The 18,073-nt window shown below is 36.0% G+C and overlaps 1 protein-coding gene across 6 annotated transcripts in view; it reads right to left on the bottom strand.

Moving 5' to 3' along the window:
• Positions 1-223: 223 nt before the first annotated feature.
• Positions 224-18,073, bottom strand: part of AASDHPPT (aminoadipate-semialdehyde dehydrogenase-phosphopantetheinyl transferase) — a 29,648-nt gene continuing 11,798 nt past the window's right edge. Inside the window, exons 3-7 of one of the 6 annotated variants that reach the window (XM_086881976.1) lie at positions 15,653-15,774; positions 15,067-15,228; positions 8,721-8,798; positions 6,645-6,752; positions 224-4,269 (exon numbers count right to left, since the gene is read on the bottom strand). In XM_086881976.1, coding sequence (XP_086738102.1) covers positions 4,111-4,269; positions 6,645-6,752; positions 8,721-8,798; positions 15,067-15,228; positions 15,653-15,774 — 629 coding nt within the window. In that variant the 3' untranslated portion in view covers positions 224-4,110. Of the gene's footprint in view, positions 4,270-6,644; positions 6,753-6,786; positions 8,633-8,720; positions 8,799-15,042; positions 15,229-15,652; positions 15,775-18,073 lie in introns of those variants that run through there. The other 5 variants (XM_086881975.1, XM_023920292.2, XM_086881977.1 and 2 more) reach the window with 5 other exon arrangements.

Genomic DNA, 18,073 nt, shown 5'->3' on the forward strand with positions numbered 1-18,073 from the left:
GGTTGCACATTATGAAATTAAAATTGGAGGAAGCTAAACAGTGGAGAACTGGTCCAGACCTTGGCTTCATGTTCCCCAAAGGATGTCATTAAGAGTGTACAGTTTCACATCCCATAAATTGTTTCCAAAATAGCAAATGAGTGTTAGACAAGTGTTTCAGTAATCTCACCTGTCTGGATCTAAGTAATAACACGATAAAATAACCACAAATAGACAACACAAGCACAAAACAATCCACATTTTATTGCAGTAGAGAAATTATACCAAATATTAAAAGAAACGGGATTCAAATACAGTGTCTACCCATAAAAAACATGCGCAGTGCAAGAAAATAACATATTACAAAAAATGACTTTTTGAAAAAAACAAACCATTTTTCAAATGTTGTCTCTTGAAAATTCAATAGTAATTTTCATGCTTGTGTCTTCTACAAAGAGTGAAGTAATCAAAACTAACTGTATTCCAGAGGATAATGAAGCACACTTGCAGAATTAGGCAGCAGTCAAGGCTGATAATCTCAGTTGCTGAGACATGGCTGTATCAATTCTGCCAAGAACCACTTTTATCTTCTTTTTAGAATGTAGCACTACAATCCTGTAAAGCTCCAACAAAGGGCACTCTGTCGTGACTTGCATAACCATCTTTTCAACTTTTTTTGCAAGTCATCGCCTTATTGCAGTGTCTTGGGTAAAGATGGTTGTTTAAAGTTGAACTGTTGCCTGGATGTTTCCCAGAGCACACATATAACAACCATATATACACTGCTTTCTTGTCTTGTCGCTGATTTCTTGTCTAAGATGAGCAGACTTGATTAACATCAGTGGACTTGATCCCATAAGACAGTAACAATCTACATCTTGTCCAAGTTTACAGACCCTGTAAAAGGCTGAGTGAACTCACAAGATCCACTTTTCAAAGTTACAGATTTTCACACCAAATGGCATCTGTCTCTTGTCACACAGTTGTTGACTGCCTTGAACCCAGTGTTACCCACTGAGCTCCTAATCCACTTGACCATTTTTGGTGTAAGATACAAAAACTTTTGAACAAATCCAAACTAAAACACATCTATTCATTTTTAACAATCTTTTCACCGATGGCCAAAACTTTTAAAATTTATTATTTGGTCAGAGACTGTTATTAAACGCTTCTCAGAAACACTGTGTTGATATGCCACCTAGGACAGCAGATCTAATCTAAGACCTAAATCTGAGAATTTGAGAAACAGCACGACAGGTCAGTGCTGTTCCACAGGGAAAAGGTCTACCCAGCCACAGTCACAGCAGGGAAAGGCTCATGTGGAGCAGAGCCTGTGTTTTCGCAGCTTCTTACTCTCAGGCACATGGTACAACTATGTCAAAGACAGTATCTAGAAAACAAAGCAGATGAAGGAATGGAACTCTGGAGAAGGAAACAAAAGGCCCTGAGGCTTTCAGATGTAACAGGGACAGAAGAATGATGGGAGACAGCAAAGATCAGCTCACCTACCCTGAACTGGGCCAACAACTTGACCTTGTGAGGGAAGCTGGATCTGTTCTAAAACGGCAGAGGGACTCTGTGATCATTAAGACTATATTAAGTGGAAATGCAAGTCAGTGTTATGGCCTTGTGTAGAGAAAGGGCCCAATTATCCTTTTATCAGCAAAAAGTGTGATGGTGAATTAAAAAATAAATTAATCTTAGAACTGTGAAATCACATTAATTTATTTGTACACACTAGCAACGCTTATTTCAGTGCATGCCTCCACAGCACAGATACCCAGAAAAACTTGCTTCTGACTTTAAGAAGAATCATTCACATTCATAAGGAGTCAGAATGTCCTGCTGGCCTTTTAACAGCATGCTTTTAGCCAAAAATTCTGTAACGATCCAGCTGCTCTTTCCCACTGAGGTAAAAGCAAGTGTAACAATTGTGTCCATTTGCACTGACATGAAACAACCTGTCTCAAGTGGCTCTTCAAAAGGCATTACCATCACCTAACCTTCTTGCTATTAAGATTAAAAAGGAGATTAATCTTATTCTTCAAACAGTTCAGTGTAAATTAAAAGACATAGAAAAAAATCACAACGTGAGAAACTGCAGTCTTCTAGACAATTCCCTAGGAACTACTCTAGACTAAAATTTTATTTCATGGAAAACTAACCAAAACAAACTTTTCTAGGTCTTTCTAATTAGATACAGTCTTGAAAACTATCATATTCCTTGCAAGAAAACCAAGCACAATTTTCTAATTTAACAAAATTGGCTTGTCTTCTACTTACATGCAAGCAAAATATTATAAATGATGTCATTAATATTTTTAAAACTCTCTCCAATGAAAGAAAATTTCTTGTTTGAGACACTGCTTCCATGCAAAAATAACTAATCTCTAATATGAAATTAATTCTCTTATCCACAAAAATCTAGACCTGAAATGTCTTTATTCAGCTCATCCCATATTTGCAATTAGATTAACTGTCCAAGCAAAAAAGTTGGCAATTTCAAACTCTCAGGCAAAGCTGCAATTGATGGGTCATGTGACTAATTGGAATATACTGGACATCTGTGCATTGCAAATTACTGATTGAAAGCTGAACTTCATTTTCATTAAAGACAAAAAATACATGTCTTAGAATTTGTATATAAATTTGTATATAAAATATTCTGTATTTTTTAAAATTTCAGGTTTGAAGTTACTGAACATCTAATTTAGCCCCTGTGGATTCTGGAGGGAAGAGTCATTGCTTCACTGATTTGTAGTTTTGGAGGGGAAAAAAAAAGTAAAACGCTAAAAACTATGATTAGTATGTAGGATGAGAGTCATAGAAATGGAAACAAAAATATTCATCAGCACTGGAAGCATGAGAGTTTAACAGCATGTCTGAATTCAGAATTACCTACAGCAGAACTCCTAATGTTTGTATAATAGTTGTAAAAATCATCCTCTCTCGCAAACTTTTCTTCATCTTTGTAATAAGGCATCATTCAGTAGTTACAGTACAAGTGGATTTTCCTTTTCATGGTGTACACCAGAATACAGGGTGCAGCCTAGATGTACACAAGCTCAAATTCAATGAAGATCTGTGTTTAACTGTAGGACAGAAGGTAATTATTTTTTGTGCAAAGATCATTCTGTTCAGTATGCTTTCTTAAATTTAGATGAACCACATTGTATCTGTGATTTCTAGAAAGAAGAGAGAGAGGTAATGGCACAAAACATGATTTGTTTTGAAAGACGACAAAATATTCTAGATGTGCACTCAAGATCTATAGATCTCCAGAAACCTTAATTTCCTGTTAGGTATTAAAATGTTCTGTCATCAGCTGTTACAAGACTATTTGGAAAAAAAAGTAAATAGCTTTCTTTTTTCCTTTGGGTTCCCCCCCATGACTGATGCCAATGGCAAGCCTAGGAAAATTGAACTGCTGCTTGGCTTGCATCTATTGCTGAGGGAAAAAATACAAAAAAGAACTGTTAAAAGACAAATTCTAAGCTACATACAGGAAGTTTTAATTAACAAAGATAAGAAGTGAAAAGACTATGAAATATTTGTCAGTTAATTCCCTGTCTCAAACTATTTTTGCACACATGTAGCTCCAAGACTACTAAGACTCAGACCTTTTCAGCCTGGCATTACACAAACACCAAGTGTTGTGCAAACACTTGCACCACACAGTAACAGCATAAGAATTTGTACCAATTTTCCTGACTTTATTCATCTATCTAAGAATAAATGAATAATTTTTGTAAGAGAAAAAGCAGTATCATAATTTAAGCTTCAGCATAAGTAAGTATGGAAACACATTTTTATATGCTAAACACATGTTCACTAATAAACAACATTACTGTACAATTCTTTCTGTTCCTAGCCTGGATAATTACTGAAGTGCAAGAACCACAGGCAAGGAGATGCAAAAAGGCATTTTTGTTTAGGCTTCTCATTCAGAATTCCTTCAGTAAGGAAACATGTCTTCCTTACAATTCCAATGAAGCGTCATGAAAATTAGGTTGTCAGCTTAAATAGGGAAAGATACATTTAATTTACATATGTGCACTTATTCCTGTACTTCAAATTAAACAGGATAACAGCATAAGAACTTTGACAAGTTTCTTTTTCTTATACACAGTCTTATCTTGAATGTGAACTCTGTCTCACTGGACACTCCTGCTTTGAGCAGAAATTGTCCCAATATGCAGAATCCTCAGGTGTGACCGGAATACCAGATGCAACTAAATCTTCAAAAGTCAATAATGTAAATTGTGGTTGGTTAGGCTCCATGGAATGGACCTAAAGAAAACACATATTAACAAAACATGGATCAATAAATATAAATTTTCTTCCTGCAAAGTTCTGTGTCATGTTTAAACTACACATTGCTTACTGGAGAAGAAAGAGAATATTCTACATTTGAGACTAACATCACTTCCCCTCATTTAGGCTATGCAGTAACTATTAGAAGCACGTAACAAAGCCACACAGAAAACCTGAGTTTTTTTGTTGAAACACAGTTCACAAAATTGATGGAACAAGGGCTATAGAATGCTGCAAGTATGACAGAATGACTATTTAAGTCGAGTGAAAAAGAAAAAGACCACCATCAAACAAATTGTACTTCATTTTTCAGCAGATATAATTGACACAAGTGTGTGAGGATTTATTCCACTAGGTGTGCCTATCTGTACTCTTTCTAATACCAATAGTCACTGACGTTTTGCGTGCTTCTCTCAGATCTAAGTGCTACTTAAAAACTAAAGTGGTCACAATCAACCTGCAATTCCCTGTGTGAAATCCAATTAAATGCAGACTGCGATATTAGAGATGACAGTGTCACAGTCTCCAGGTTAGTTTCATCATGCCAAGAAAAAAAAAAAAATCACATTTTTAAAGAAGAAAAATATTTGGTTTTTTTTTTCCTTGAGCACACTACTGTGCAGCCTGCTGTATGCAGTCTCCAAATGTAATTGTTTCCAGACAGCAGGGCAGATAGTACAGCTTGCATGAATCAAACATAAATATAGCTGATTCTTCTAAATGGGAATTTGCTGGAGTGACATATTCTTAATGTTTAGTATTTCATAAAATTCAGTAGGGCTCCTCTGCAGTGGTGTTACTCAGTACATCAGACAAACTGACTCATTTTTGATGAGTCTGTCAGGGTCTCTCTCTGTGGCAGTACAACCCTCTGGTGTATCATCCACTCCTCCCAGTTTGGTGTCACCAGCAAACCTGCTGAGAGTGCACTGCATCATCATCCAGGTCATTAATGAAGATATTACACAGGACTGGACCCAGTACTGATCCCTGGGCACAGCACTGGCCTCCAAACAGACTTTGCAGCACTGTCAACACAACCTGGGCCCAAACATTGAGCCAGTTTCCAATGCACCTCACTGTCTGCTTACCCAGAACTCAGTATTGTTCTAAAGGATCTCATGAGAGACAGTGCCAGAGATAGATGGTACTGAAATATGGGTAGAAAATTACCCACTGCTCTAACCTCATCTACCAGGCCAGTCATTTCACTGCAGAAATTTACCAAGTTGGTCAAGCATGATTTTCTTTTGGGGAAGCTATGCTGACTAGTCCTGATGATTTCCTTGTCCTTTCTGTGCCTGGAAATGGTCTTCAGAATTAGCTGTTCTGCCACCTTTCCAGCAATCATAGTGAAGCTGTCAGACCCATTGACCGGGTCCTCCTTCTTCCATGTTTTTTTCCAGTCTTTGGGTACTTTTTCCAGTCCCCATGATCATCCAAAGATTATTGAGAGGGGCCTTGCAATGCCAGCTGTATCCCATAAATATTCACTGACTTACACCCATCCAGTTTGCTCAAGCAAACCCTCTTCCTCCAAGGTCACATCCTCCTTCCTTCTTCCTCTTTCATCCCTGCAACCTGGGATTCCTGACAGCTAGCCTTGCTAATAAATACTGATACAAAGGTGGCATTCAGCACTTCAGCCTCTTTTAACATTTATCTTGCTGAGCAAAACCTCTCCCTTTGGCTTCTTTGCATTTACAGAAGTGTTTCTTGTTTTGCTTTGAACATCCCTGGTCAGATTAAATTCTATTTGGGTTTTAGCTTTTCTAACTTCATCTCTGGATGCTCAGACAATATTTCTGTATTCTTATGTTACCCATTCTTGCTCCCACCCTCTGTATGCTTCTCTTTGTATGTCCAAGACTGGCTACGAGCTCCCTGTTCATCCATGCAGACCTTCTGGTCTTTTGCCTGACTTCATATGCAATGAGATGGAACTCTCTTGAGAGTGGAGGGGATGATCCTTTTTTGCCTATATCCAAGTGCTGGAGGTGACTCAGTCCAAGGTCAATTTTGAGGATTTTGTTATTCCTTTCTGTCGTATCAATGAAGATAGGTCAGTAAATAGGCAAAAAGAAAAATTTCTCCAATTCAGTATTTGAGCAGTAGGTTAGTATTAGGAATAAATGCAGAGAAAACAAAATGGTTTGCGCTTGCTGTAACAGCACAGAAAAACTCTTAGCTGTCAATGCAGACTGAAAGTAAACGAGGTTGAGTCGCCTCTCCCTTTATGTCCTCACACAAGTGACGTGGTGTTGAGACATTTCTGTTCATCTGACATTTTGGAGAGGTAAAGCTGGAGGAATGGTGCCTAGAGCCATGCAAGTGACATTACAGATGCATACCAAATATGAACGAAGCCTCCGAGCTAAGTAGTTGTTAACAGATGTAGTTTGAACTTCAGCACGTGCTTGTCTGAAGGAAATGTGCCCTGACTGAATGCAGCACAACTCCTGTGAAGTATAGCAAGTGATAGACAGAAGACACTTTATATCCTACACAGGATTTATTTATTTAAAGAATTTTAAACTCAGCTATCTTTTATTGAGACTAACCTCAGATAAATGTCTAGATCTAGGTTAAGAGCACAGATATATGTTCTGTTTACTCAAGCATATAGCAGTCACTAGCATTTTGATAAGACTCCTGACACTACAGATTTTTAATTACAGTACATTGACATAACAATGGTTCTTTCCTGGGAATTGTAGGTACATACTATCATTTTGTGAAGAAAGCTGAAAAAAGATGTTCTGCAAACAGGCCATAATGAATTATTCCTGTGATTGCAGAGAGGGAACAGACACAAACACTGACAACCTGAAACAATTGGGTAACATTTACACACACATTAAGCTAGAATGAACAACTTTTTCTTTTGACACATTTGGTAATAAATAGACTCCTTTTTATGGTTGTTTTACAAAGAAAGAAGGTAACTTTCATTTCCTCCATGTTCCTGTTAGAAGGAGGCCTGAAAAGGCACAGTGCAACAGTACATACATTTTCACTTAATTTCCTTACTCAGAATGAATGAGATCTTGTTCTGCTTAAAATGACCATTCTTCATTGAACTGAGATAATGAAATTTAGGTCATCATAAGTTTAGTCAGTGGACAAGTAAGCCTTTGAGACTCCTCTTGATTCAAACACTTTTCATCATAACCTTTTGATATCATGACTATTTTTATTATGATACGTTTAAGGTAACATATCATGGTGACCATGATGGTGAAGGTCAATGCTTTAAAATCCTGGATTCCTGTAGAATACTTAGGTAATTGTCTTTTGAAATAATGGCCACGTCTTTTCACTTCAGATTTAGAGTTATCAGTACTCCTGTCAGAAGGATAATGTGCAACCCCACCAGGAACTGAAGTATGTCCTGACAAAAAGAATGAACATAATTTCTTTAAAAATATTTGCCCACCAATTTTTCACAATAAATCCCCAGAGGGAGTTTAATATATCTTTTTCTCAGTCTAACCAATGCTAGCTACAAGGTCTGACTCCCTCTGTTATCCATGAACATAGACTTTGTTACCATGATAGATAGTAATGAACACTTTCATGCTTTTAACCATTCCTATACTAATTTTCTCTTTTTTTTTCTAGTTCCTGGTAGAAACTTTGTATCTAAATAACAGATATTTATTTATCTGTTAAAAATATATATATTGATGAGAACTAGAAAGCCAGAGAAAAATCTGGCAATTTGTCACACTCTCATTTGCTGACTGTCTGGCTGTTTTGGCTACATCTTGTCAGTCTGCCACTCCCTTAAATTTGACTTTTATTGCTATTTTCACGACTGAGGTCTTTTTTACATTACACAGAAAAACATGAAAAGCTTTTAAGTAGATTTTATCTTTCTCTCAATAGAGACACCACATGGAATGAAGACTAACACTGCTGTTCTTCCCATCTGTTGGTTGTTGTTGTTTGTCTCAAGGGTTATCTTGTCATAATGGTGTTTGAGCAATGGATCTGCTCTGGGATACACACACTGACAGTCGCCCACTAAAATCAAATTGGTGAGGTGTCATACAAGTTTAGCAGTCCAGATTGGTTCACTGTTTCCATTTCCCTCTGTGAAAACCATCTTTCCCACATGAGTACTAGCAGGCTGTGACAAAAATCACTTAATCTTCTCTTGAATGAACACATTGAATACATGCATTACAGACTTGACATTATCTGTTGCTGTCCTCTGAAACTATTTCTCCTTCACAGACTTTTCCTGAACCAGGCACAACAGAACTAGAGGAAACACTTCAGTAATACTGCTTGGTTCTGGTTAATACTGTGCCTAAGATAAGCCTTCTTCTTGGCCCTGTATGTGAGATGACACACTTTTAGCTACAGCGTAAGTTTATATTCAAATGATCACCAAGACATGAAAGCACTTCACAGTTCCTTACCTCAGAATCCTTCTGTACAAATCCCTCCTGTTTCCCAAGCGCCACTGCAACATGATGATGGTCATCCAAGCGGGTTTCCTAGCAAAGATGAAAAATGCCAATGTAAATGTATTTTCTTTGCTCCCTTTCCAGAGGATAGACTATGTAAGTGTTTAGAGTATGGTTCAGAACAATAACACAAGATCATTCAAAATACTTTAAAATAACGACATTCAAAAAGCAATAGTACTTTTTAGCAGTTTTGTTGGAGAGCTCAATGATGCAGACACATTAAAACGTTCACAGGGCTGAGGACAGATTACTACAGGTTACCATCACCATTGTGTCACCATTTGTAGATATTTGTATTCAAGTTTGTGATCTGAGCATTCCTTTACCAGTCCCTTCTAAATCTCAAACCATATAAACCATCTTAGCCATCCTTTTCCAGTGATATGAACTGTGAACCTCTAGAAAGTATTTTCAAAAACAATGATGTCAATGTAAACTTAAAACAATGACTCTCTTCTTTTTGGCTTCAGACAGCATGTAAGAGCACAACTTTAAATTCCTGACATAGTCCGAGTACTGCTATGTGTAAATACAAATCATCATTTTTAGATGTGTAACTATATTTAGTAATATAATTTTTACCTATTTAATAGTTCGGTTTGAAAGCGTTTTTTTCTAGAAAGACTACAAATGTATCCTAAACAATTTCAGGAAAAAGAACCCCATAGACTTCTAAATAATGCTTATACTATAGCCAAGACATAATTCCATTGACGTTTAAAAATTTCAAAAATACTAAAAATTTAAAAAATGCCTAGGGGGAGGAAATAAAATTTTCCCTCCTTCTTTATTCAAAAGTTTTCATGTAATTTCTGCACACTTTCTAAAGTAGAAATCAAGAATAACAAGAATTTTACCTAGTAAAATGATCCATTTCAATATTGCCATTAATCTAAAAATTAAAAAGTCTTTAGAATATTCTCCTGGGATATAAGATTGAATCTCCAATTTTATCTTCCTTGGGAAATATCCTAACTGCACTATACTATAATTTAAACAAAGCACCATGATATCCTCCAATTTCCTCTGACAGGTTGTTGATCGCCTCATTTTTCTTCCCTTTTAATCTAAGCAAAATGTCTTTTAGAACAATGGTGATAGTGTGCATCAGGCTTTTCTACAGTTCATCTACTATACAGAATTTTCAAAGGCTTCAGTTGCCAGGATACCATTTCTGTGATTCCAAACCAGCCCTGTGTGTGTGTATATATATATATATATATATTTATATATAAGGTGCCAAGCTGCTCAGCTCAGATTTACTCAGCCCAACTCAGCCAAGGCAGCAGCTGCTCCTGTTGTGTGCAGCACCAGTACAACTGTAAAGTTGGAGGGATGTTTCTGGCAAACTGAAAGTAAGTCAAGCATAAAGAATGCTGTCTAAGAGGTAACCACTTAAGAGCGCACCTTTCTGTAACTTCGTCAAAAATAAGAAAGACTATGAATGCTTGACCAGGTATTGCTAAACCATTTCTACAGTTCTGGGGTGGCAGTGTTTTGTGTTTTTCTATATCCCCTTTTTAATCACTTCATTTATTTTTCTTGCATGTCCAGGAGGTCAAAGACAGATCGGAACAGAGAGCACAATGCAGCATATTCAGCAGTGGTTTACACCTGACATCAGAAGTCTGTAAACAGCTTCAAGCACAGAATTTTCTTTTTGTGAAGTCAATTTATTTTACTTCTTGTTTGGGCACCTAAAATCATGTTATAGATAGTATTTTACATACTGTTAGCAAAATAATATTTTTTTCATTTCAAAGATGCATTTAACAGGTAGTGACTGTTTAGACACAACTTCCCTGCAGAGATCTTCCCCAATGAAAAGTGAATGAAAAATGTTCCATTTCATTTATTTCATGTATCCTCTGTGGTCACAAGAGAGTTTTCAGCATCTTACAATAAAACATAAACTATGCCCTTCATCTATCTTTGCTGTTTCAGAGCAATATAAATCCAAATGAAGTACAGAAAGGAACAACTTTCCTGGCCTTTACTAGTGGCCAGCAAAAACCTTAAGCAATGGAATTAATAAAACATACTGAAACCATAAAAAACAGCAAATCAACTTGCTTCCCTGGAGATATTGCTATACCAGCTTACAAAATTAGTATCTTAAATGGAAATAGATGATTAAATAAAAAGAGGACAATCATACAGAATTCCTTCAGTGTAGTGTCAAGCATCATAAAGTCACCCCAGGACATGTAGAGAGTTTGTTTTGTTAAGATTCCTCTCTATAAACCAGAAAACATATAATGGACCAAAATTTGTTTTTGTCTGCACAGAACAAAAGTGTTACTAGAGCACACTGAGATTTACAATGATCTCGTTTCAAAGACTTGGCAGAATGATGTGTCTGGAATTCAAATCATTATGAATTCACTCAACAACAGCTTAGGATGAATCTGTACCTTCCCAGTCAGCAGAACTGATTGATGAGTGAATCCAGTTGGATTAGCTAGTCCTAGAAATAAAAGTTTCTATTCTTATTTATTCCTGACAATGCAATAGGATTAACTTTTCTTACTGAGGGTGAAAGGTGCCAACTACAGTTGCACACCAGCAATTTCTAAGTATGTTTCAAATTGACCCAGGTAATCTCTCTTTGAAATTCATGTTCTGGAAGTAATCTATTTGCATATAAACAAATCAGGCAAATATTTGTTGTGAAAAAATGCAAAAAAAGTTGTTTGTGCAACAGCATTCCTGCCAGGTGATTCTTAATCCCAGAGTGAAGTTTAGGATAAATCATGTGTTTCCTATATAAAATAATTGTACCCACAATGTTGAGGTAGGTATGAAAACAGAAATGTCTTACATCTCAAATTCTTTAATATTGATTCTAGTAAGTGCTATCCAGTTATTCTTCCTGATCAATTGTACACAACAGGGACCAATAACGAAAGGGTCATGAATACATTTAACACTTTGGAAATCACTAAGTAGGAATTTATTTTGCATAATCTCAAGAATGGCTTACATTGGAAAGGACCTCAAAGATCATCCCATTCCAAGCCCCCTGTCTTGGACAGGGACACCTCCCACTAGACCAGGTTTCTCATCCAATCTAGCCTTACACACTTCCAGGATGGGACATCTACATGTTCTCTGGGAACACTGTTCCTGTGCCAAGATACTTCCAGTGCCAATACATTTTTCCATACATAAGATCTGCTACAAATCTACCTAGCTATTTAATATAGCTATCTTTTAAACTTATATTGACCTCTTTAAATGACAGAACTTGTCTTAACTGTTTTCAACCAACTTATGTTGTTTCTACTCGAATTAACTACCACTTCATTCTTGTCATAGTAGTAGGCAGCTCATCCATAGCAGGCACTTCAAACCACACAGCCTCCTCACTGACACGGCACTATGAGAAACTGGAGTCCTTGACTTTGTTTCAGTGTGTTATCAGTATTATTCTCATCCTAAATTCAAAACACAGCACTATGCCAGCTACTAAGAAGAAAATTAACTGTACCAGAAATGAAACTAGGAAAATTGCCCAAGTTTATTTTCTTCAAAGGAAGTAAATGGAGCATATAGAATTACCCATAATAATAATAATCATCACCATCATCATAATGACTCCATCCTAAATCAACACCCTGACAAAATACTTATCACTCTTCACTGGGCTAGCTGTCTTTTAGTTATTACTAAACAAAGCCACCTTTTTAAAATGAAGAAAGCACGTACTGTCTATATGAATAAAGCATATTCAACACATATAGCAGACATATCTTAAAATTAAATTGATGCTTGTAAAAGAAGCTTTTTTTCCTCCACCTCCTTACAAAACAGCTGAAGGGAATCTGCATAGCAATCTCTAGAGTAAAATGCAAAAACAAGACCCTAAAGCTAAATCCTTCCATCAAGATCAAACAAGAAGAGGCTGTTTCTGATCAACTGCTTTCCATTCAAGCCAAAAATACAGGGAGTGAATGAGGGCAAAGATACTTCAAGCAAAACTAAACCCTTGGTAAAAATTTGTCAATTACATAACAAAGTAGTTAATTTGGTATTTACAATGAAATAAGCGAAACCTTTCTGCACTGTTCACAGAAAGTTCTATCTTCAATTTGAATTGGCTTTGCTCTGTGAACAGTTACAGGGTGTCCAAATAGTGTCAACTTTGATTTGTTCTGATTCATTAGTATTTCTCTTGACCTTTAAGTCATGACAAGTATAAGATGGTGGATCTTTTCTTGGTCTTTATGAATTTAAATTTATCTTTTCATATTACATGGTGCTTTCTGAGGGAGATTTCAGAATATTTTGTGTAATTTAAATGGATAAAATCCCCTTTATTTCTCCCTTCTATTTTTAGTAAATTAGGCTCTCTTTAAAACTGAAATGAATCAATCAAAAATATGTGATAATTGAATTTTAAACAGTCTTGGCCTCTTTTATAAAATTTCCTTTCACTAAGACATTGTCAGTTCTGGAATGTAGAAGTTGAGGTTATTATATTTTTTTATTAGATAGAAAAAGCTCCCTCAAGTAAACTTGGCACAACAGGAAAAGGCTGTATCAGTAATATGTAATCTTACAGCTGACTCAGTGTCTGCTCTTGCGTGACTCTTTCAGATTTCTCAAAATTACTGTTTTCAACTAAAAAGTTATTTCAAAAATCTGATGAGAGAAAAAACTTTTCTAAGTAAGAAAACAGACAAAATTAAAATAAACTTGGGAAGAGACAAAAAAGTAAAGCAGGGCTTAATTTTAGGCTTTCTGGAGATTAGCAACTAAAAAATATTTTACTTATTAATTTTTATTAATAATGATTTTTAAATGAAATTATATCCCAATTGAGCTTGTATTTTAAGGAACCTTGATATTAAACCTTTTCTTTGAAATACAAGAATCTGCCTGATTATAATGCTGCAGAAGGGCAAGTGTGGAATTGGAGACATGCCTCAGATGAAAACTGCATGAATGTTCTAGCAATAATTACAAAATCGTAAGGAAAATTTAAACAATTAGAAAGCACTTAAGTATTACAAGTAGCTATCTGCATCATCATCTTCACAGGCACATCAAAGACCAAACTTAGGAGTTCCAGAATTCATTGAAGACAGGTGGATGTTCCCTTGGCCATGGCACACTGCAGTAATACAGAAAGCATTCTGGTACAAGACATATCACAGGCTTTCCCAATAACTTCCTTTGCCAGTGTAATTCCAACTAGTGAATTTCTTGACATACTGATATTGCTATACTATAAAGGAATTGAGTAAGAGGGCTGATTTAGTATGCATAGACTTGTAATACAAAACCAAATGTGGATAGGAATGCTGAATGAAGGAATGGACTGTGAAGAAAGAAACTTACACTCTGAAGTTAAACATTACTGGAACAGTCAATCTTTCATACCACATGCACAGGGTACATGTAGTTTGTATACTAAAGAAAATAAACATACAGCAGAAATTTGTCATTTAGACACCTCTATTGGAACAGCTGTCTCCAACAATATAGATATTTTCAAAATGCAAATATGTATTAGAAACTGAATAATCTTACTGAAAAGCGCACTTGACAGTTTGTTCCATTTTTTGCTTTGTTTAAATGGTTGAAAAAACATGCCTCTGGGGTATAGAGAAACAGGATTATGATTCAATTTGTTTTTAAAGCTTGTTTTTTTCAGGTAATTAAATATTTGAGATCATTATGAATCAGAATCATCTCAGCTGGAAAACACTTTTAACACCAGCAAGTCCAACTGTTAGCCCAGCACTGCCAGGTCCACCAGTAAACCATGTCCCTATCAGTTCTTTACCTATATATCCTTTAAACTTTAAACATGAGATGATACTGAAAATTTCTGACCAAATCTGAAAGGATAGATGTTTCAGTGGTAATCCCCAACTTTGAAGAAGGAAAACAAAAATCCAAACCCCAAGACTCAGACTATTAAGACCAACAATTCTAGACCAACTGATGAAGAACTTTAGAATCTTAGACCTGTTTAAAAAATCAAACCTGAATATATTTCTCTGAACTTTTTGCCTACCCTAGGATGACCTTCCCAGAGTGCAGGAAAGATATTCCAGGCACATGAAAAATAAGAAGACATTATAACAAATCCATCTATGGGGTGTTCTTGCAATCATAAAAAAAAAAAAAAATGCTGCAGATTTATATCCTAAGTTTTGATTAATATAAGCTCAATGGAGTTCTACAGAATAAAGATGTGAAGTTGCAATTAAAGGAAAAAATCAAACATGCAATGCAACCATAAGGAGTTTGAACTGCTTACCACTAGTGAAAACATGTTCTTTACCTCAAATGTCCACTCCTCTTCTTTTTCTCCATCCAGAAACATTTTTGTCTCCTTATACACCTTCCCTATTTCCAGTTGCAATGGAGACACAGTAAATTCAATTCTTTGCAAGTTAAAGCCAATTCCAACTCCAATGGCCTTTAAGAAGCTTTCTTTTAAGGCCTAAAAGACAAATAAAATGTATTTTATTTATACTGGCTGTAAAGTGTTTTTTAAACTCTATTTACTCTTCTATAAACATTACTTCTGAGCACACATTGCAGACAAAATAAATTTAAGACTTATACTACTCTAAATGTGAGGGTAGACTGATGAAATTATCGAGAGAAAAGGTTATCAGCATAGTTTATACCCAGCCTAACTTGCTGCATTAAAATAAACACGCAACTGAAATTACTCAGTGGCACATACAGATATGAATGCTTCACCTTGTTTGTGGTGGGTTTGATGATCTTGGATGTCTTAACATCCTAAACTGTTCTATGATTCTATGCAGCTACAAAATGATTACATTTTTACTATAATGAAAATAATAAATTGTATAAGAATGTGAACATTTGAAGACTTTAAATAGGAAAAGGATTACCCAATGCCGATAAAACATATCCAGCTGCATCCATTCATTACTCGTAGACTTGATCACATCCCACTCCGTTTCAGTAAACTGTCGCTTCATTATGTGAAAGAAATTTGGAATTGAGCTACTACCTATAAATTAGACAGAGATATTTACAGAAATTTTAATGGAACACTAATAATAAGCAAATGAATTACCTCACATTATTACTCTAGAAAAAACTTGTAGAGAAAAAAAAATTTATGAACCAACTCTGCTGCACAATTTGAATTTATACAGCCTCAAAGCAGCAAGCTGATGATTGTTCAGGACAGCATTTTCAGCACTGTCTAAAAGGCAAAGTATTTAACCAATGATGATTTTATATAGACATAAAAAAATTATATTCAGCTACAAAAGTAGCATATATAGTCTCTGGCATCTGACAGCTTCATCTAGTAACATTTTATAAAATAGCATGCTGTTTGTCAAAATTTATCAAGCTATTCTGCCTCCCACCCTTGGATGCTGGGATACAAAAGAAATACTTTTTTAAGCACTTGTAGAAGCTAGTAGAAACTTGCACAATTTATCACATACACATTAAACTATTCAGACTGGATTTACTCTGGATTAAAAATGGGGGTAGAGAGGTGCCCATAATAACTGTAAGAAACATACCAAGGGAAAAAAAGTCCTCCAAAAAAACCCAGCCTCAAACCACCAAACCTTCAAATCCTTAGATTAAGTTTAAGCTTCTTCTAAAAATAATCACAGCTGTGTGGCACTGCAGCGGCTCTTTGGGGGCTACACCACTTTTTCCCACTAGTCTATATTTACCTTGTAGAAGATATTGCAGTGTGTGGTTATACTGATTAATGGCATTTACACAGTACATTGAAATCTATGGACCTTGTTACATACCCATAGCCTATGTTAATCAGTATCCCTGCAAGCATCCAAGTCCAACTGGGTTTACAGGTGGCTAAAGAGACAATGGCAGAAAACAACCTATTTTCTTTAGTAGGGATAATAAAAATCTGAATAGAGTCAATTCCACACATTGAGACAATTTCTTTGATAGGAAACTCATTGTTCTTACTAAAAATAAAACATTAATCATATTTAATCCAAAACATTTTCTCCCTCCCAATACCATGCTACGTTGAAGAACCTATTCACTAAATAATTGCTTAAGATGAAGATTCTAACTGTAGTTGTGCCAGTAATTCTTGAGTTGGCTGGGCAAGGAACTTTCCTTTTCTATACTCATGTTCCCCATCCTAAACCAAGGGTAAAGGCATTAAGCCTTCTCCATAAAGTGTTTGTCTTCTACAGATATCTAGACAGTAAATAAAAACAGGTATTGGCAGCAGTAATAACTGATCTGAACAAATTAATATTACACTAAAACACACATTCAGGTTTTCTCATGATTTCCAAACCATTCTGCAAAGTGTTATCTGACATGAACATCCCACAAGACATGGCAGTGACATTTCAGAAACTCCCTGAATTGCATTTTAAAGTAAACATCTTAAGACAATTTTGTTGAAAGCCGCAGCACTAAGCTAATGGAACGATCCAGAACAATCTAAGGACAGGACTAACTTCCCTCTGGAGTAGAAGAAAAAAGCAACCACAATGTTAAGTATGCTTTGATGAATTACCGAGGCAAATTCTACATCCATCTACTTACACAATCCAACTTCCCTGAAACAATAAAAAATAAGAACAAAATTTGTTGAACTTGGAGAAAGGTATTTTCTGTCACCTCTGTGTTTGTATGACCCTTTTTACAATACTACAATCAAATAACTACATTCATTAATACCTGCTCTAAAAAATCCATTTTTTTTCCCCCTTTCTCTCTTTTCTTAAATATTTAAGACAACAGCGGTGATGCTTCAGCCTGTTCTTGTGAGTAAAACTACAAAATATTCCAGAATGGCCTGGTGTACCCTTTGTCCTCTATAAGTTTCAGAGAGTTCTCCTCCTTTCAATAACCCAGGACTAACAGAGAAACCACCCAAGACTATTCATACTGCGCTACCTTCAGCATGTAGAGGCATATAAACAAAATGCATATATAGAAGTGCAGAGACAGGCTCCTGCACTGTCGGTCCTGCCATCCCAACTTTATCACATGTGGTGAACATACTTGATGGTTAAGCCATTTAGTACAGCAAGTACTTATCAAACTCATGTGCTCCTACAATTTCTTCCTCATTGTTCACCCCTTTTTTTGTCCTAGGCTTCTTCAACTGTTCAGCTACCCTCCTCAACACTCATGTTCAAATTCACACAGTACTTTCCCCTCCACTCCCACTGTCTGTCACACTCCTCCTCTGAAAAGCTCAGGCACTCTGTCCTTAAGTGCACTCCCTCCCTGTTTCCTTAAGGCAGTATGTTTGCTTTTCTCTGAAGAATGGATCAGAGGACTTAGGACTA

The sequence above is a fragment of the Cyanistes caeruleus genome, chromosome 3 (assembly GCF_971803275.1).
Source record: "Cyanistes caeruleus chromosome 3, bCyaCae1.hap1.1, whole genome shotgun sequence".
In the NCBI taxonomy this organism is placed as follows: Eukaryota; Metazoa; Chordata; class Aves; order Passeriformes; family Paridae; genus Cyanistes; species Cyanistes caeruleus.